Source organism: Lactuca virosa, chromosome 4, assembly GCF_052849685.1.
Source record: "Lactuca virosa cultivar CGN04683 chromosome 4, Lactuca_virosa_CGN04683_v6, whole genome shotgun sequence".
Lineage (NCBI taxonomy): Eukaryota > Viridiplantae > Streptophyta > Magnoliopsida > Asterales > Asteraceae > Lactuca > Lactuca virosa.
In genome coordinates, this window is record NC_136429.1 from 420,149,291 (window position 1) to 420,170,930 (window position 21,640).

Consider the following 21,640-nt stretch of genomic DNA (forward strand, 5'->3'; position numbering starts at 1 on the left):
CATTTTGGTTATTTCATTAAAAAGGATTATCAGGGATGAAGTTTCATTGTTTTTGTATTTGGATTGATTTTAAAGGTTTAAAAACATTGTATATGAATTTTTGGATTTGTTTTTAGTGGTGGTGGTGAAATACTAACCTTGATATAATTACCATTGATGGTTGAAGATGATAATGGTGGAATTCTTCACAAAATTGAAGCCGGTCTATAATCTATAATATCTGATCATTCATGGCAAATATAGCGGGAAAATCCAATGTATTCGTTGTTGGTAGTTGGTGGTGGGGTGGTAGACGGTGGTAGTGGTGCATGGTGATTAGAAAATATCTTTCAAAAATGGTCATTTTGGGGTATATTGGTCATTAATGTTAACAAATACCATCCATGCCATTTTTTAAAACCATAAGGCAGTTATGAAACGTTTCTAAAAGTTAGTCTCACCTTGCCACTTTTCAAAAACTACAGGGACCATTTTTAAAATTTTGTCTCTAATTAATTTGTGCCCTAATTTTAATGATAACCTCCGCCTATAAATAAACAGAAAAAGATTCCCCACGTGGATCGTATCGATCTACGTAGATCGCGGTTATCAAAATAGAGGCCACCAAGAAAACTAAAAGAAAAGTTTCCAAAAAAAGTCAAAGATCAAGTTAGTTTCAATCTAATCTAATCATAATATCATATGAAGATTCACCAGATATTTTTTGAATAAACCGGCGTATCAAACTTCTGAACACAATCAAGTTTGTAATTAATCGATTTATAATCTTTGCCGGGTCAAACGTTGAACTCTCACCAAATCCCACCAAATCCAACTTTTTAAAATTCCATTTTGTTCAATCGATTTCCAGGATTTATAGTTTATGTACGTGATTTGCATATTCAGTTTTGGTGGGTGTTTGAAAAATTAGTGGGGCAACACGATGGGAAGGTTTGGTGGATCAATTTCATTGCAGGAGGAGACGCAGTACTACCTTCGGATCTGGAATTTAATCAGAGTTTTGATCTTTTAGCACGGGGATGAGATTACGTAATATCGTCATCAATCGATCTAAACTCTTGTTTCCTAAATCGAATCTGCGAACCATGAAGTAAGTTTCGATTATTTCCCTATTTCATCTTTGTTATGTTTTATTATCTTCCATTTCAATCCCCCTTGTGATCGATTAAAGTTGACTCGTTCTTGTTGTTTGATTAATTTTGTACTTCAAAACTTCAAATTAGTATCGTTTTTGTTCTAATTTCTGACACAGACATTCAAAAATCAACTGTTTAGTGATATGGTTAGAACTTTCTATTTTCCCTACAGGACACGGAGACTTTTTGGGATTTCTCTTTCTCTAATTATCATCAATTTGGCTTCGATAATGGAGCGAGCCGACGAAAATCTTCTTCCATCTGTATACAAAGAAGTCAGTGAAGCGTTCAACGCCGGACCCTCTGATCTGGGCTACCTCACGTTTATCAGAAACTTCGTTCAAGGTCTGGCGTCTCCGATCGCCGGAATCCTGGTTTTAACCTACGATCGGCCCACAGTTCTTGCAATGGGGACACTATGCTGGGCGTTATCCACCGGCGCTGTTGGTGGTAGTCATTATTTCAGTCAGGTTGCTTTTTGGAGAGCTGTAAACGGATTTGGATTGGCGATTGTGATTCCTGCACTCCAGTCGTTTATAGCTGATACATACAGTGATAGTGTGAGGGGAACAGGGTTTGGGTTCTTGAGTCTTGTTGGGATGGTGGGTGGCATCGGTGGTGGTGTGGTGGCGACAGTTATGGCCGGTCATGAGTTTTGGGGGGTGCCCGGATGGCGGTGTGCTTTTGTTTTGATGGCGGCGTTAAGTTGCTTGATTGGGTTTCTTGTTTTCGTGTTTGTTGTTGATCCGAAAAGGTTAACTTCCATTGATCGTGATGGAGGAGAGTATTATCTAGAAAGGTACCCAAATCTTTCTTAGATTCTGATTCGTTAGGTTTCTTATTACATGTCTAGTGTTATTTTCAATAACAATATAAAAGGGTATTTACGTCTTTCACACAAACAACAAACAAAATACTGAAAGGGTGTCTAATGTTTCACATTTTTCATTTGCAATAAAAAACAGTAACTTATTGAATTCGGTCTCAGTCCAATGCACACCAAATGCAATGCAATATGTTATGTTATGTCATGTCTTATGTTGTTTCGCATAACAAACGGGTCCTACCTTTTTGTTACACAGGACAAGACAGTACTTAACAAATTGTATTGCATTCAGTGTGCATCGGACTGGGACTGATTCGATAAGTTACAGTTTTTTGTTTCACCTGAAAAGGTGGAAGAAGGGGTGTGACAATGACTCGTTTTCGATCTTTGTACAAAAGACGTGAAAACCCTCCTCATCTTTATTATAGAAAATATCCTCGAAAAGTTTGTCCAACGTACTGTCTGGTGTAACAAACACAGTCTTAATTTGATTTTTTTTATTATAGGAACGAACTATTGGAACGCGGACGTGATTCTAGCTCGGGTTCGATTTGGACTGAGTCATGGACGGCGATGAAAGCCGTGATGAAAGTCCAAACGTTTCAAATCATCGTCTTACAAGGTCTTGTTGGTTCACTCCCATGGACCGCTATGGTTTTCTTCACCATGTGGTTCGAACTAATCGGTGAGCATGTATGCACTTTGCATCTAACCATGGTGCATTTTTCCAAGACCTTTAATAAACCTAATCTTTATTTTCATTTTTAGGTTTTGACCACAAACAAGCTGCAACCCTTTTGAGCCTATTTGGAGCCGGGTGTTCTTTCGGTTCACTCTTGGGTGGAATTATAGCGGATCGTTTATCCCAAATTTACCCTCATACGGGTCGAATCATGTGTGCCCAATTCAGTGCCATCATGGGTATCCCGTATACATTCTTTCTACTACGTGTAATCCCACAATCAGTCGACAGCTACTTAATTTACGCTATTACCCTTCTCCTTATGGGTCTTTCAATAAGCTGGAATGGAACCGCAGCCAATGCACCAATGTTTGCTGAAGTGGTCCCCGCCAAACACCGGACCATGATTTACGCGTTTGATCGGGCCTTTGAAGGGTCATTTTCGTCTTTTGCTGCCCCCATGGTTGGGATTTTAGCAGAGCAGATTTATGGGTATGACCCGAAATCGGTGGACCCGGTTGCGGGGTCCACAAGAGAAGCTTTAGCGCTTTCAAGAGGGCTTTTTTCGATGATGGCGGTTCCTTTTGGTTTGTGTTGCTTGTTTTACACGCCTTTGTATCGAGTTTTTAGACGCGATCGTGATAGTGTTCGAATGGCTACTCAAAAAGAAGAAGAAATGATCTGATTAACCATGTAGTTTTTTTTTTTTTTTTTTGTTAGTTTTGGGCTTGGTATTATAGTCATTTTTGGTTACGATTAGATGTCATAAATCATTAATAATATATTTGATAACTAGACTACTGTGCTAAAATTGTACTTTTCTTTTCTGATTATGTTACGAATTGTTAATTCATATTAGGACATTTGATTAAGTGAAATGTCATGTAACTTGGACAAAATTAGGGTGGTTGTCTTAAAATTAAACTACGAGTATAACTCTTTTTTCCTAACCATTCCATCCTTAAACTGTCGACCATACCATTATAGTTTGGTTTTAGTCTTTATGATTCACTTTATAATGAATTAAACTTAAAATTAGTATTTTGTCCGAAATAATTTATTTTTGATTTTTTTTCTTTGTTATTATGATCATATATTTGATGTTGATATAAATATTGTTTTCTTGCAATAAATACAATGTCTGGATATGAATAAATGATTATTTTACATTTTTGTATAAAAATAAAATAAGAATATGAACATATATTTAACCTTTATAAATTAAAGGGATAATGACTTATGAGGGTAACTACTTCTTATCTTTATTCACATATTGACAACTTCTTTTTTATACATATAAAGCCAACTAACTTGTTTTACGTGTTCAATTTATACCAATATTACTGGCTAATGTCTGTTTTAACCGGTGACTCAAATTAACTCATTAAAAGAAATTACATGGCATATGACGTGTTCATTACACCCTTTGTTCGGAATCGACTTCATTTAATTAGGGTGAATCGACCTCATTTAATTAGGGTTCTTAACAAATACTCCCAAATCGTTCCAGATTAATTAACTTTTCTCATAAATCACTCAATTGAAGCAGTAGGAGTTCATTATTTGGAATTGAAGTTGGGACTTGAAATCGTCTAATGTAGATTTTCACTACAATGGAATCACCTAGCGGTACATATCTCACTGTAGATTTTCACTACAATGTAATGTTTGCACCAAACCCGTTAGTGTACTTAGACCCTATAAGAATGTCAGCTCTTGATGTGGATTTTGGTGACATGAACTATAGAGAATTTGTGTTGTGAGTTACAAAGCTGACAAGAGGAAGCTGTGATAATTTGTACTATTGTAGTAGTCATGAAAGATTGGCAGAGGGTATTAGAAGAATCGACAATGATGTTGCATTAATTTTGAGTTTATTGAAGATGGTTACATGGCTAAGAACGAGCTAAGAATGAATGTCTACATTGACCACCAAAATGAACCTATTCTTGACTTGGGCCGATAAGGAGGTGTTAACAGGTGATGAGGTGTCTGAGTTGGTAGAAGATGATGATACAGACTCACATATTTCAGATATAATGGAATGTGAGCATGAACCTGATGAAGAGGTGCATACTTTTGACAAAACAGTTGATGATGAATTTTTTAACAAGTGTGGTAAACCCATTCCTAATAGTAATCAAGAAGAAGTAAATGATGATGATGATGAAGTCAGTGATGAAGATGATGATGTTGTGTTCCTGTCTTTGATGAGAATCAAGAATGGGATAAAATGGTCCTAGTTCTAGGTATGAAGTTTTCCAACCCAATGGAATTGAAGCCATGTCTAACCAACTATGCCGTCAAGAATGGGTATGATTTATGGTATGAAAAAACTGATCATCAAAAGTTGTTGGCAAAATGTTGTAAACATAAGAAGAATAAGAAGAATAAGAGTTATCCCTTTAGGTTGTGGGCAACCTGGATGACGAATGAGAGGTCTTTTCAGATTAAGTCCTTAATTGATAGGCATAATTGTTCAAGAGTATTCAAATTTGAGTCCATTGTAAGCTACAAATGGATTGGAACTCATTGCATGAATGAGATATTACAGAAACCAAAGATGAGCATTAGGAAATTGAAAGCTAAGGAGTCGAGTTTTTTCTTACATCCAGTGCTACATCTAGAGGTCCAGTGGTAGATGTGATGCCTGATGGATAAACATACTTCTCAAAGTTTTATGTGTGTTTAAATGGTTTGAAGGATGGATGGAGGGTTGTAGGAGGGTAATTAGAGTAGATGGTTGTTTTTTAAAGGGCATATGTAGAGGTCAGTTGCTTGCAGACATTGGGAGGGATGCAAACAACCACATATATCCTGTTGCATGGGATGTGGTTGCAGTGGAAAATAAGAGAAACATGGAAGTGGTTTCTTGATCTTCTGATTGATGACATTGGAATGGGAGTTGGGCATGACTAACCATAATATCAGACCAACACAAAGTAATGTTCTAACCTCACTTATTGATATTTTCCATACTTAATATGTTTTAGCTTATGCGTTGTATGTATTGATTATAGGGATTAATTGAAGTTGTGAAGGAAAGGGTTCCAGCTGCAGAGCATAGGCAATGTGCTAGGCACATCTGTGCTAATTTCCAGAAAAGATTTAAGAGTCAAATATTTAGGAAGCTGTTTTGGAGAGCTGCTGGATCTATAATTCAACAAAAATTTAAATACCATATGAATGAAATCAAGAAGCTGGAACTACTAGCTTATGAACATTTGATATAAAGGGACCCTAAAACCTGGTGTAAAGCATTTTTCAGGTTGATAGGAGTTGTGATTCATATGAAAATGGTGTTTCTGAAAGTTTTAACTCAGGGATTGAAGCTGCTAGGAAGAAACCACTCATTACCATGTTAGAAGAAATTCGGATTTATGTAATGGAAAGACTTTTGTCACACCCACAAACTGGAACGGCGGAGCCGTTCGGGGGCGAAGGACGTCATGTCAAGTATCACAACACATGCATTATAGTAATCAAAGTACAACAACCATTGCATTAATAATGTATAAGTTTTTACATAAGTGTTTAAACATTACATATTCAAACATCAAAAGTAGATATAGTAAAAGACAAAAGACGCAGCACGGTATTAGGCTGCCTTCTTAAAAGCTACGGGAGTATACCTGTTTACTGGATTCTTGAGAATACAAGTTATTTTGAAAGAGAGGATCAACATTTAAGCTGGTGAGTTCATAAGTATTAGTTATGGTTGCTCTAGTTTTAAAAAAAAGTGATTGACTAAGTTCCAGAAAATCCTATATTTTCTGCTTTACAACTGAAAAGTAGTTGTAATCCCATAAAACCGTTCTGTTTAAGTATTATTGTACTTATAATAAAGTTTAACATAATTTTAACTATCCATAAAATTATAAGAAGAATGTTTTCCGTTTTGTTTGTGAAAAGTAGTTTTAATCCCATAAAACCGTTCTGTGAAGTAGTTTTAAATCCCATAAAACCGTTCTGTAAAGTAGTTTTAATCCCATAAAACCGTTCTATTTTGTTTGTGGAAAGTGATTAATATAGTAGTATTTCTTAAAAATAGACTACTTGTGTAATAACTACCCTATTATTAAACTGGTTAATTAGGGTTAAAATGTGATAAAGTTGTAACCATGTTGATTGACTAGAATGAACACGACGACCTTCTGGCATCGAAAGTGATGTGACATTTGTCACCCGTAGACCGGTAGGTCCCACTGTAGCTAGCAGCTAGGTGTGAGATTGTCCGTCCCGTATAGATCTATACACACAATGCCCGCTCTCCCTCCAGGAGACTCTGGTTACAAGAGTATGACATAGCAAGTATATTGCTATGTCCTGAAATCGTACCATCACATTTTGGTTTGTCAAGTCTTAAGTAAATATTGAGTTATATCCTCTCCTTAACAAAGTAGTTTAAACCTGATATAATTATCTAGTAAAAATAGATTTCTCGTTTGTTTCATAAATTATACCTATTATAATTTATATGTTCTATCTGGTTAGCATGATCTCTCATGAATGTACCCCTTTGCTCAGCGTGATACAAAGGTAATGATACCGACTGAAGTAACCTTTTATATTCCCATATGTATAATATATATAATTAAGAAGGAAACAGCCTTCTGAAAAATAACCCCACCTTAAGCCCACATCCAAACAAGGAAAAGGAGATAAGGCAACTCATTAGTCCTAAGCCCTTTAAGTCTTATTTATATACTTATACATATATGAACATGATTTTGACAATTATAAGTTTTAAGAGTTTATAAAATATTTTAAAAGAGTTTAACAGTTTTTCGAAGAGTTTAACAGTGTTTAAAAAGAGTCTACATGACTTTAAATCATTTTGGAAGTATTTGGTAATCTTTTATTGTAAAAACAATATTTAAAAACATAAGAAAATCTTTTATGTGATTGATATCACATGTAAATATTAACACAATTAGATTGTGTTCAACTTGTATTTCCCCCCTTAAAAGCATTTAAAACCATTTAAAAAGGTAGATTATAGGGGTATGAACTCACATTATGTGGGTGATTCAATTGAAGATTCGATATAGGATGATAAGTTTCACGAGTGAAGTCCCGAAGCACAAACGAGTCCTAAATAACATATAATGATACATATAGGTATGAAATTAGTGAATCTAACCACAAAGGTGTTTAGCAAACAACCTAGGATGAAAGAATAACTCACCAAAGGAGTGTTAGAAGCAAGTTAGGAGGCTGAAAGGGAGTTCACGGCTGGGTTTGATGTGTTCACGGCCACCTTGAGGTGTTTACGGCCCTTGAAGGTTTGAAGGGTTCACGTCGCTTATGAAGGGTTTACGGCCCAAAAGATGTGAAGAACACTTGGAGATCTTGTTGATTGGTGAGTGTTTGAAGGCCTTTCGTGGTATACCAAAGAGATGCAAAAGAAAAGGAGTGTTTAAGGGAAGAAAAGGGTGTTCTTGAGTATGATACTTGAAAGAGAATGGAGTATTTTCAGCCAAGAAATGAAGAAGTGATTGGAAAATGAATCAAACTCATATATATATATATATATATATATATATATATATATATATATATATATATATATGTGTGTGTGTGTGTGTGTGTGTGTGTGGAGTTCACGGCCAAGGGAGGGTTCATGGCCGTGAACCTAGATTGTGGCCGTGAACCTCACGTGTTGAGGTTTATGGCTGGAATGTAGTTCTCGTTTCTTATGTGGTTCACTTCCTATCACTCAACCCTTAAGTATACTTGGTTTAGAAACCTATAAACTCGTTACCCTTACTATATTAAGATAATAAGGAAATAAGAGAAGACAAGTCTGACTTTTGATTGATATGTTTGACTTACAAGATAGAAATTTTTCGGGTTGTCACATCATCCCCCCGTTAAAGGGAATTTTGTCCCGAAATTAAGCCTAAGAGGTACACATGGACGAAGGGAAAAGAGATAGATACTTATGGTTCTGATGATCCCCACGCCACCAAGTGAATTTGGGTCCTCGCTATGCACCTAAGCGGACTCTCACTATTGGGATATGGATTTGATTAGTCCTATTGACTTCACTGTCTAGGATTTCTACGGATTCTTCCACAAAGTTGAGGTTCTCGTTTACCTCGATCTAATCGAGTGGGGTAACAAAAGGCCCATCGGACAAACACTTTTCAAGTTAAAGATGTGGAAGGTAGGGTGTATGTTATTGAATTCTCGAGGTAGTCGGGGTCTCTAAGCTACTGGACCAAATCTAGTAAGAATCTCGAATGGTCTTATGTACCTTGGATTTAGTATTCCACGCTTTCCGAAGCGTATCATGCCCTTCTGGGGTGAGACCTTCACATGACGAGGTCACCAACCTAGTATTCCAAGGGTTTTCTCCTATTGAAGTCGTAGTTTTTCTGTCTGACTCTGGGAGCTTCACGTCGCTCCTAGATTCGTACTCTCTTCTTGGTAGTTTCTCGGATGATTTCCGGACCAGCGAAGGTGTTGTCTGGAAATTAGGCCTCTAGCTAGTTGCGTGTCACCTACTTTAGTCCAGTGCAGAGAGGGTATGCACTTGTGACCATCAAAGGTTTCGAATGGAGCAACTTTAGATGCTAGTATGGTAAAAGACTCGACTAGTTGATAAATGGGTATCCCATGCTCTACCAAAGTCGATCACATATGCTCTCAGCATGACTTCTAATGCTTCAATTGTTCTCTCATTATGTCTGTTGGTTTAAGGATGGTAGGCTATGCATCATGACTAGCCTAGTTCCCAAAGATTTCTGAAGTGACTGCCTGAACTGGGAGATGATTCTACTATCTCTAACGAAGATAACAGATATTGGAACACCGTGCAGTCTAACTAATCTTTTGGACACACGCTCTAGTTAACTTCTCTATTTTTCTTGTTCCTTTAAAATTGCAGGAAGTTCGCGGACTTGGTTAATCTGTCGACGATCACCCAAAATGGCATCAAGTCCACCTGTTGCCTTGGGTAACTTGATTATGAAGCCCATTGCAATCCGCTACCACTTCCACTCAGGTATCTCCGGTTGTTGTAGTAAGCCTACGGGTTTTTGCTCTGAAGTTCCTGATAAGATCATACTTGGCTCATCCACCATCACCTCGTGTATACAAGTCATATATAATTTAGATTGACAAAACGTTCGGATGGGTGGCTCTGCCCCAAGTCCACAACCAGAAAAGGAACAGGAGATAGAGCGGAATCACACATCCTAAATCTTGTTGAGTCTAAATTATATACCACTCTTGCGTATACACTTAGCAGCGATAGATTAACCTAATGAGTTCTTAGTCTCTATTCTTGAACTTGACCTGCGGTACAAGTGATCTTCCTATGAGATCTATTGGGGATACTTCGGGTGGTTACTGACTTCTGAGACTCCTTTGGTGCTTTTCGCTTCGCGTTTCCTATCTACTAAGTAGGATAGAAGAGCGTGGTACCCCTAGCATGGGTACTTCTGGTGTTCTGAAGCGAGAGACGATATAAGGGTTCGTATTAGATTTGCCGTTATATATTGAAAGTATTTCGTTTGACGGTTGATTAAGGGAAAAGTTCTTTTACACAGCATAGGGATTTTGCATGGTAAGGACCAAGCTAAACCATGTCGGATGATGATGTCGGAACTTCTCGATGAAATAGATATTAAATCAATCTGGAAGAAATGATTACTAGGACGATGAACTATCCTATGTACATAAGTTTTCACTGCTTTCGGTTTTATTCTGTTATTATTGCTGTGAACACCTTTTTGATTCGAAATTGGCGAGTACTAACAATACGAGGGTTCTGATAATTTCAAATTATGAACTTTCATGAAATGATCCCTACTAGGTCTCTCTATAATCGCTTGGTGTACACAAGTCATGTATAATTAAGATTGGTAAGACAGTTGATTGAGCGACCCTGCCCTAAATCCACAACCAAACAAGGAACAGGAAATGAGGCGGGATCACTCACTCTAAATCTACAAATCTTAATTATAAATGACTCTAATGTATACACTAAGCCATAATAGCTTACCTGCTAGGGTTCTCAGTTTTTATACGAGTGTTGTGATTTGGTTCGAACGAGAGAGTAATCATAATTATAATTATTTATTGGGGTTTGGAAGCGTACCATAATTATAGCAGGGTTCTTTGATGCTTCCCCATTCTCTGGGGTCAAACTCCTCCCGCTCCCCCGTCATTCTTCTCTGTTGGACAGTCCCTCTTGAAATGTCCTATTTCACCACAATGATGACATATTAGAGTGGTTCCAACATTGGTAGTTGAAGTGATGAACTCGACCGGAGTTCTACAGATGCGGGCGGTGTGCCCCTTCATGTTGCATCTATTGCAATGCAGCACTCGGCAGACTCCATGATGATGGTAGTTGCACTTGCTGCAGTGTGGGAGGTTTCCTAAGTACGGTGTGGTCAGTGTTGGGATAACAGGGCTGATGGGGGTATTGACTGCTCCAGTTTGTTGCCCTTCGGTAGGTCCTTGAGTTGAACAACTCCCTTCTCGTTCTCGAACTTTCGTTTCAGGATATTAGGTTTGAGGTCCGGAGTGTCTTTACAAGTAGGCACTCGTTGCTGAAATTGGTTATCACCACGATCGGGATTGCCGATAACATTTCCACTAACATTTGCGTTGTTAGCATTAAGGTGAGCCATGACAGCTGCTACGGCTGCTGTGACTACAGCTTGAAACGTAGCCGAATCTATCTGAAGGATTGGTGTTTTACCGGAGGGTTGGTTACGTTTCTTCGGAGGCATGATACTGTTACATGATGAGAAAAATGAGCTCGTGAGCAACGATGGTTGTCTCTAGATGTATTCTAATTATTTATTATATATATATATATATATATATATATATATATATATATATATATACATATAAAATTTTCGTTTTGGTTATACGGTTCTCAATGTTTCGACCTACATCCCTATGATGCAGTCTTGGTAAAGAGCAGAAGTAAATTTCTAGAATGGTTATAAGACGAGTGTCATCCGAACTAAGTTATCTTTGATTGGTGGATATCATGTTCCAACTTTCGAAAAGATTTGAAAATAATTCATAATAGAGTCTACATAAAATAGACTTATGAATTTGAGAAATAATCACTCTCAATTGAGATTTCGTGATCCGATTTATTGTTATTAGTCGTGATAGGAAAAGGCGATAAGATCAATACCAAATGTGAGTAATGTAATCACTAACTCACTAGGTTGCATAAATTTATTAGTTATTACTGTGATGAAAAGGCACTCAAACACTTCGCATGTATCACGCGTGGTTTTCCTCTGTTCTCCGTTCTACTCTGGGCGGTAATGATTTGTTCTCTCCTGGTATCTATATGGTGTCCTTCTCCTTCGTAGGTATATTGAATTTTCGTACCGTCATACTCCAGGTTTTGGCACTGATCCCTCATTACTTCATAATGGAGGGTTTGGATCCCGGAAGTTCATGCGAACTTCTCATCGATGCCCTTATTAAGGTAAAGGTACTCGGTGGTTTCTATAGTTTCTTTACTCCTTATCTGATTCTTTATCGGAATCCTCCTAATGAAATTTTGTTGGATCCTCACATGATTATTTCTCCTTCTTTCTACATAAATCATGGATATCTTACACATGATTATAACCTTCATCGCACTTTGTAACATGTTGAGCAAAGTGTTAATCTTTGAGGATTTCATATCGTACATTTGTTTCTTGTTGTGATATAATTATATAACAGAAAATCCTCACTAATTTATAAGAATCCTCCATCATTACTAATAGTACAAGACAAGGCATGATAAACATAGTTATGTTTTCGCTATACATTCGACTTACATAGAAAAATGTTCTTTTACATTACAAACACTTACGATAAACTATGGTAAGTATAGTTTATGTTTCATAAACAATACCAACAATTATGTTAAACTATAATAGGTATAGTTTATGTTTCATTAACCAGTCAAACTCATTACCAAGGGGTTTTCAGTTCAGTTCACGTAAATCTGTTAATGAATAAATTTGTGAGACATTCGCTTCGTGTTACCTTCAAAGTAACAAAGTCAAAAGTCCTGTAAATTGTAACCAGAGTCTCTTGTAGGGAGAGCGTGATAGTTGTGTATAGATATATATTGGGTCTGACAAACCCACACCTGAGCTGCATGCAACAGCTAGACCGGCAGGTCTGGGGTGACACGTGTCATTTAACTTGCGACGCCTGAAGAACGTCGTATTATGAGGCCGTCTGAGTCTTAGTATGGTTATAATAACTCACATGGGGTATTAACAAAACGTAAGATTTACGGGTTTTACTACAACAATTGAACGAGTTTATATCGATTTAAACTTGCATAAATTATTTAAGTATGGAAAAATACTTGTACATTTCGGTTTTGACTTTTAAGACTTCAATGCATTTTATAAGAGAAATATTGGATTTTTCTTGAACAAACATTACTTTTACAAAGAAAAGGATTTTAACATCACCTTCAAAAGCTTATGAACTCACCAACTTAATTGTTGACACTTTTTCAAAACTACTTGTATTCTCAGGAAATCAGTAAACAGGTAATCGGCCGCTTTTGAGGATGGAACACTAAGGCGTCAAACATTGTATTTTTGTCAACATAATGTAATTGATTCAGAAAGATGTAAACATATACTATGATGTAACTTTTTCAATTATATTTATGTTGGTTGTCTATACTTCGAGCACTATTATATTCGTTGTTATGATACTATACATGAAGTCCTCCACCCCCGGTCGTTTCCGCCATCCTAGGTTTGGGGGTGTGACAGATTGGTATCAGAGCAATGTTTATAGTGAACTAGGTATATCGAAACACATAATATATACAAACTATAAACACATTTGGGACTAAAAGTCTCTGATTAAACATTTTCAAATGATTGTACTTTTAGAAAATAAACGGTTTCTTGTTAAAAGTATAAGTACATGCATATATGCTCGCATAGTGTCATAACTAGGAAGAACATAAAGTAAAAGGGGAGGAGTTTGTGACAACCCGGAACTTTTACCTCGCACACTTAGTCAATTCAATCAAAGTTAAACATGTTTTGTTGACTTCTGGCACTGTTTGAGGGTTCGTTTAAGTGATTCTAAGCTCGAGTATGACCAAGGTTGAGTTTAGGAACGAGTCAGCAAGCCATAGAGTGACAAAATCAGGCCATACACACCCTTAGGGGGAGTGTACGGCCGTACACATGGGTGTGCGGCCGCACACTCACCTCTTGGCCGCACACTCACTTGTTGACAACATACCTACTCCTATATAAAGGGTAGACCCCCTTCCCTTCATTTCTTTCACTCCTTGGCAGCACACTACTCCTTCTCTCTCAAGATTCTTCAACCGCAAACCCTCTCAAGGCCTAAAAAACGTGAGTACTTCTTCCTCTAGCTTACAATCCATGAAAGACCTCTCTATCTAAGCCTTAAGTGTGCAAAAATGGACATGTTCTTCGTGTTGGAAGTGAGTGCGGCCGCACACCCTCTTAAGGTGGCCGCACACCCTTAAAACACCCTCCAAAGTGAGAGTTTGACTTCCATATTTGAGATAGACATGCCCCTAGCCTTGTTGCACCTTGGAAAGGACATTTTGGACATCATTTTGTGGGGTGTACGACCGCACACACCTGTGTATGGCTGCACACACCCTAGTGTGCGACCACACACCCTAGTGTGTGACCACATACTCAAGTGTGTGACCGCACACTCATCCTAGGGCCACAAACACACATCTAGGACCCCTAACTTGCACTACAATTGAGTATAGACCTAGGACACTTCATGGATTGCAATTATGGACCTTGAAACACCCCAATAACACCTTCTATCATGAGTGTACGGCCGCACACCCATGGCCGCACACACCTTAAAGGTGGCCATACACTCCCCTCATGCAATCCTTCAAGGTTCTAACACTTAGTGCAAGTAGTCCCAAGTTCCTAGAGTGGTTCTCCATCACATTTAGTGGTGAAATACCTTCATTTGACTCCTTTATGTATCATTGCATGTTAATTAGGATCAAGTCGTATTCAAGGCTTCACTTGAACACCCAACTTTTCGTGTCGATCCTTCATTCAAATCACCCGAGGTGAGTTCATACCCCTACGCTTTTCCGAGTTTTCATGTTTTCAGGGGGGAATACAAGCAAAAGTACAAGGAAACTTGTGCTCAAGTATATTATTTTGTTTAAAATAATTATATATTCAGTATGCTTTTAACACGGAAAACAGTTTTACCAAACGATTAAGAAATCAACTCGTAGGAATAGTTTTTAAAACTAGAATAATGAACTTGTGAATTTTGTAGTAAAATGTATTATTTTATAAAGGATTCATGCAAATAATAAACAGGATTTTCAGTATTATTGCTTGTAAATTTGTTAGGCTAAGTTTGAGACACGTCCTTGGTAACACTCCCACAGAATCAGAGTGTAGGACTAGCACTTGTGACCAGAGTCTCTTGTAGGGAGAGCGTGACTGTTGTGTATAGATCTATACAGGACTGACAATCCCGCACCTCACTGCTAGCTACAGTCGGACCGGCAGGTCTGCGGGTGACAAAGTCATTAAGGATATCGGCCGTTGCGGGCCATATCCAGTCAATTATGGTCATGAAACTCACAACCTAGATAACAGGAATTTACTTTTGTAATAATGAATCAAATGAACTAACCTCAAAGTAATGACCAATGGATTACTGGAGGGTATTAATCATAATATCTTCAGGACTTAGTTCATCACAGTTTTCTTTTATTTAGTTTTTAAGACTAATATACCTCTCTGGGTGTAACCAGGGTTTTAAAAGAAAACTGCTTTTATATACACGAGTATGGTAGATACTTGCAAACCTCAGTTTTAAAAAGGATAAACAACCATCCACCCTTTTTGGGAAAATATAGGATTTCCCGGGATAAACCGGCTATTCAAAACGAATTGTTTTACAAATAACGGATATTCATATTCATTCCACGACTCATTGGATTTTACATATCCTGTACGAACCTGGAAGTCATGGAAGGAATGAGTTTTCAAACATGCTTTTCATAAGAAAATATAGGATTTTCTTGAGGAACACTCTTCAAAAGGATTCAAAGAACTCTTTTCCATCAAAACCAAATGCTTATGAACTCACCAGCTTTATGATGATATTCTTCAAAACTGCTTGTATTCTCAGGGAATTAGTAGACAGGTACTCCCAGGAGTTTTGCAGAAGTCGGAGCGTTAGAGTCGCGTCTTTCTACTTTGCTTTTGATATGAACAAAACTATGTATTAAACAATGTAAACCTTTTTCATATATGTATTCGATGTCTGGTTGTGTTTACTATGCTTGCTATGATACAATTGTTGTGATACTACGCATGACGTCCTCCACCCCCGAACGTTTCCGCCGTTCCGGTTTGGGGGTGTGACAGATTGGTATCAGAGCCCTTGTTTATAGCGAACTAAGTATACCGAACCTTACATGGTATACAACTATAAATATTAAGGGGACTAAGTGCTCTAAACTAAAAGTATACTTTCAAAAAATACAAGTATTTTTATAAAAGTATATAAACATACCCGAGTATCAGAATCCGTGTCGTAAGTAGAACAAAACAAAAGTATTTGGATGTTAGACATTGCGGTTAAACCTGGGCAGTTATGTAATCATGTCTAGGGTCAATATAGCCTGATCAACTATATTCATTCGAGACATGACCAACATGTGCTTGGGAGTGACTGTGGTGTTGCAGCAAGCCTAAAACTTACCTAGATACTAGAAGAGTTCTAGAACCGAACATAAGGATTAAAATACTGTAGGAGTATTTTAGGGTGCTATAACGACCGAACCGGAGTTTTACCCAGGAGAATCAATCATGTAACTATAATACATTAGAAGTATTATAGATTCGATGCCTATTAACTATTCCTTTACCCTCGCCTCGCATAGATAGCATGGCTGGATTCCATCTTCCTGGCGACCCGTAGTTTCCTAACCAAGGAGATGATGGATGGATCGAACCAGAGCCAGAAGGAAACCATGAAATCCCTTTTGACGATGGCATTGCCGAACCATTTCCTGAAGAGACTGACTCGGAACCAGAAGTCGAGAACTTACCCCCAGTGGCCCCAATACCAAATCCCAACCCTCAGCTTGTACTCGAAGGCCCAACGCCTATGTGGGTCGAAAGCATGGATAGGTGGAGTCACGAACAAGGCCAACCCCGCCCCTACAATGGGGATCACCGCTTCTACAATGTGGACATAGGAGGCTCCGCAGATAGAGCCATTCCACTCATAGTCCGCCGAGTGGCCCGCAATGTCGAAATGAACGTGGCGGCCATTCACCGAACTGTGGAACTCGAGGCAGACTTGGATGCCAACACAAACCGTATTCGCAGTCTCGAGGTTGCTCATGGGAGGATTTTGAGAGACCACGAAGCTCAGCAGCGAGAGCTAGCTGCAACTCGAGCTGAGGTCGTAGAACTCCGAGCACGCCAATCAGTATACGAGAGTCGCCTGCTTGACATGGAGCGCCGGTTGACTAACCTAAGGTTCCGCCCGAGAAGTGCCCATCGCCAGTAGGAAATATTCTACTTGTCCTTCCTTTTGGTTTAAAGAATAGCTTTCCTATTTATTTTCTAAGTAGCTCCTTTCTCTGTAGACATTCTTGTCTTGCAAGTATCGATTCACTAGTTCTTTATGTTGTCAAATTGTTCCTCTGTTGGTTAGGTCAAATTTTCCAAACTCTATGTAATCTTGATATCGACAATGATGGCAACTATCATATTTCAGTTAAAGATTTTCATTGTCAAAAGTATACCTTAGATCGATAGCATGAAAAGCAAGCAACTTTATCAAGGTCCCATCACTGTTTTGTCCTCAAAACGTGAATCATAAGATGTACTTAGATGATTATTAATTTTCCCCATCAATTTCGTATCAGCTTCGATATACTAATTGGCACGAAATGGTTAAGCCTCAAATCGTGCTGATATCCTTTGCTTTAAGAAAGCAATTCGTCTCAATCTCCCCTTCAACGAAATCCTCACTGGTCTCAGTGATAAGATTTTTCGAACCTTCGTATCATTTCCTGCGACAAGCCTAAGAGCATCTGCGGAAGGAACGCCATGCATTCCTTACTCATGTTGACGTTGAGACGCAAAAAGTTAAAGACCTTGAGAGCGCCTCCGAAGTCTGCAACTTTCCTGATGTCTTTCCCAAAGACATTCCAGGGACTCCTCCCGAGCGTCAAATTGGATCCCGTATCGACTTGATTTCCGGAGCTACTCTTATAGCTAACCCTCCGTCTCATCTGGGGCCGGAGAAAATGGGAGAGTTACTCAGCCAGTCCGATGAGCTGAGCAACCAAGAGTTCGTAAATTTATTGTATGTGAACTTTGTGGTGTTCAAATCTTTTCTATTCTTGCTAGGACCACATCATGGGGATGTGGGTCGAATCAATGAGAGTCAGAGAGCAAAACGGGAAATCTCATTGCATAGATAAACATTTAGGATATATCCAGGGGCAACCATTGTTGCTCACAAATTTCTTTTCTTGACATGTAGCAGATCATGCCTCCAAAGAAACGTAGCCAACCCACCGGAAAGACGCCAATCCTTCAGATGGATTCAGCTATGTTCCAAGCTACTGTCACAGCAGCCGTAGCAGCCGCCCTAGCTGTCCTTAACGCTAACAACACCAATGCGGGTGGAAGTGTTAATGGCAGTCCAAACCCTGGCGTTAACCAACGTCAACAACAAGTGCCTACTAGAAAGGACACCCTTGATCCCCAACCTAACATCCTGAAGCGAAAGTTCGAAGGAAGCTGTTCAACCCAAGGACTTACTGAAAGGCAACGAATTGGGACAGTCAATACCCCAGTCAGCCCTAATGTTACAACCCCAACCACACCCTACTTAGGAAATCTCCCGCACTGCAGCAAATGCAACTACCATCATCATGGAGTCTGTCGAGTGTTGCATTGCACCAGATGCAACAGGAAGGGGCACACCTCCAGCAGATGTAGGACCCTAGTCGAGTTCGTCACTCTGAATGCCAATGTTGGGGCTAGTCCAACCTGTTACCTCTGTAGTAGTGTAGGACATTTCAAAAGAAATTGTCCACGGGCTAAGGATGACAAGGAAGCTCGCTTCGCGAAGACCCCGACTCAACATATCCCTTCCACTACCGATGCTAGCATAGTCCAAGTGTGCAGTGTATGTGGCGAAATGGAGCATTTCAAAAGAGACTGCCCAACAGAGAAGAACGACGAGGAGACAGAAGGGGTCTGACCTCAGAAGAAGGGAAGCATCAAAGAACCTTAGGTGCTATTTGTTTTTCTGAAGCCAAAATGTCTGCAATCTGCGGACCACATCTGCAAGCCTCTGCAGCAGAAGAGGTGGACCAAACGTCTGCAGTCTGCAATAAGAAGACTGTTTGTTTTTTAACGTCTGCAGGCTGCTGAAATAAACTGAATTTTAAATAAAATGATTTTACAAACTTAAAATGAAATTTCAACACCAAAATTTTAATAATAATAGTCTTATAAAATTCATGCAACCAAATTAGTCATACAATAGTCTTATAACATTGAAAATAAAATTCATGCAACCAAATTAGTCATACAATAAAAAAAATTGGTTTTACAATAACAATTTCATTTAAAACAATTCAATCTATATTGTGCATCAACTGATCAGCAATTTCATCCCGTAACTGAGATATATATTCACGGTCTGCTGCTGTACCATGTGTTGGAATCTCGTCTTCATCATCATCAACGGCCACATTGTTATTCCGAAATGAGACATTGGGTTCATCGTATCGTGCGAAATACTCATCACTCAGTCCTTTTCTCCTTATAAAATTATGAAGCGCGAAGCATGCCATGACAATGTTTCTTTGTGTCACAAACGGGAATGGTGCCATCCTCTTCAATATAGGGAAGCGTGCTTTCAAAACACCAAAAGCACGCTCAATGACATTCCGAAGTTTTGCATGTCCATGGTTAAATTTTTCCTTATTGGTCAATGCACGTCTTTGACGAAAATCTCCAAGCCAATACCTCACATTACGATAAGGGGCCATAAATCCTCGAGTGTATGCATACGCGGCATCACAAAGATAATACTTGTCTGTAAAAAATGCAAAACACTAATCAATTTTCAAACTAAGATAAGAGTATTTAAAAAAAACAAAAACTTACCGGGTGGTGGAAACGGGAATGATGCTTGTGGATCGGTTATTGCTTCTGATAATATTCTAGAGTCATGCGCTACTCCTTCCCACCCGGCCACAACAAATGTAAACATCATATTGAAGTCACAAATTGCCAATACGTTTTGGTAGCAATCTCCCTTTCCCCTACTTCTATATAAGTCTTGTTTCTTAGCATGGACAACAACATGTATCAAAGTGCCATCAAGTGCACCAACCGCCCCTTTGAAAATCCGTCGTAGCCTCCTATTATGTCCTGGAATGTTTGGATTCGGATTAAAAGAAGTTGGTACTATAACATCTTGTGCGAAAAGCATCATTTTGTCCAACACTTCATAAAAAAATTTATGAACTGTTTGCTTCGAGTGTTGAAATCTCTGCTTGATAATCACGTAACGTTGATTATGGCCGATCATCATCAAAAACATAGCCATCTATTACATGAAAAGGGGTGGCGGTAATCTGAAGTGGTGGAACACGACAAGAGGATGCTCCAGCTACTGATGATGATTGGGTTGAGTAACTCCTACAATTACCAGTGGCACTATTTCCATCAAAAAGATGTGCACAAAGATCTGGAAAAGGCAGTGGAATTGTTCTCAATGAAGCAGCCTTCGGATGCCCCTAAACCCAAATGTAACAAAAAATAGTATAAGAATATTTGGCAACTTCAAACGTAAATGTTTAATATGTGTATATATACCTTCTTAAAATCATCCCACTCCTCGGTTGTTAAGTTAAAAGTGTTTGTTTGAGAGTTGTATATGTTACCAGTTTTGTTTTTTAAATACACCCATCCTGTGTATTTGGCTTTCAGATTGTCATATGCGTTTTTCATTTGCTTTTGAGTCAACTCAAACCCAAATTTCTCCTTAAGAACTCTTCCAAGCCTTATCCATGAATCTTTCTGCAAACTCAATCCTTTTCTACCGACACTCTCTACTTCTTCAATACAAGTATCCAATAAGCATTTTAAATGCTCATTGGTCCATTGTTGTTTTTCTCCCATTTCTAATAAGCAATATATCATAGACAATAATAATTATATAAGGTATTGAAGCATTCATAAGGTATTGCATATCATACACATTCCAACAAAAAAAATAACGATTTGAAACAATAAAGAGTATCTTCAAAACCAAATAACAATAAACAATCAACAACTAACATCATTATTTCATAAAGAGTGTTTTAAAGTGTGATTTTCCAAAAATAATCATATCTTTTAAAGAAGGCAGCAATGTTAATATATTATATTTAAAGGAATTTATAAAAAATAGTAAAAATCGTTAATGTCTTTGCAATTTTTAGCCAAAAATTAAGAGATTAACAATTTGAGCAAAGAAATGAGAGGTAATCAAGGTAACCTGTGATTTAACCAAGACTAGTAGTACTACATTGAATTATATATATTGGGCTATGAATCACTGTGTGTTAAGCTCATGGACCAAAAAGCATGTAAGACCTTAAAATCTGAAAATAACATTTATTTTCATACTTTTGAGTTCTCGGCTCTAGTTTTTCTGAAAACTTTATGTAAATATTTGATGTTTTATTCGTTTTAATAAGTCTTATACATTTAGGATTATGTTTATATATGACTTATGGCTAAAAAATGAAGGTGTTCAGATTTTTTTTGGAGGAAATCATAAATAATAGAGGTAAATCATAGGTGCTCTAGTCGTAAATGTGGATATACAAGTCACCGATGCATATGATTATTTTTGCTTCTGCACTACTTGTGAGATATAAACAGGAAAAGAAAAGACAATACTTTCTTAAATTATTGATCT

At 38.1% G+C, this 21,640-nt stretch overlaps 2 protein-coding genes across 2 annotated transcripts; one reads left to right on the forward strand and one right to left on the reverse strand.

Moving 5' to 3' along the window:
* The first annotated feature begins 579 nt into the window (after positions 1-579).
* Positions 580-3,455, forward strand: LOC145108981 (uncharacterized). Its single transcript, XM_079046074.1, has 4 exons — positions 580-1,090; positions 1,309-1,935; positions 2,469-2,647; positions 2,731-3,455. The coding sequence occupies exons 1-4, from the start codon at positions 1,020-1,022 to the stop codon at positions 3,327-3,329; spliced, it is 1,476 nt and encodes a 491-aa protein (XP_078902200.1). The 5' UTR covers positions 580-1,019; the 3' UTR covers positions 3,330-3,455.
* Positions 3,456-19,301: 15,846 nt separating this feature from the next.
* On the reverse strand, positions 19,302-20,847 carry LOC145106572 (uncharacterized). Its single transcript, XM_079043535.1, has 3 exons — positions 20,551-20,847; positions 19,837-20,471; positions 19,302-19,765 (listed from the first exon to the last, which is right to left on the reverse strand). Exons 2-3 carry the CDS (start codon positions 20,279-20,281, stop codon positions 19,302-19,304), a joined length of 909 nt encoding a protein of 302 aa, XP_078899661.1. The 5' UTR covers positions 20,282-20,471; positions 20,551-20,847.
* Positions 20,848-21,640: the final 793 nt, after the last annotated feature.

What these genes read in the sequence shown, in the direction of transcription:
- LOC145108981 (XM_079046074.1), top strand. Translation starts at nt 1,020, where the DNA reads ATGAGATTACGTAATATCGTCATCAATCGATCTAAACTCTTGTTTCCT. An exon ending in TCGAATCTGCGAACCATGAA is followed by an intron (nt 1,091 to 1,308) that starts GTAAGTTTCGAT and finishes TTTTCCCTACAG; the next exon opens with GACACGGAGACTTTTTGGGA. An exon ending in CATGTGGTTCGAACTAATCG is followed by an intron (nt 2,648 to 2,730) that starts GTGAGCATGTAT and finishes TTTCATTTTTAG; the next exon opens with GTTTTGACCACAAACAAGCT.
- LOC145106572 (XM_079043535.1), bottom strand. Translation starts at nt 20,281, where the DNA reads ATGGCTATGTTTTTGATGATGATCGGCCATAATCAACGTTACGTGATT. An exon ending in ATTCCCGTTTCCACCACCCG is followed by an intron (nt 19,766 to 19,836) that starts GTAAGTTTTTGT and finishes CATTTTTTACAG; the next exon opens with ACAAGTATTATCTTTGTGAT.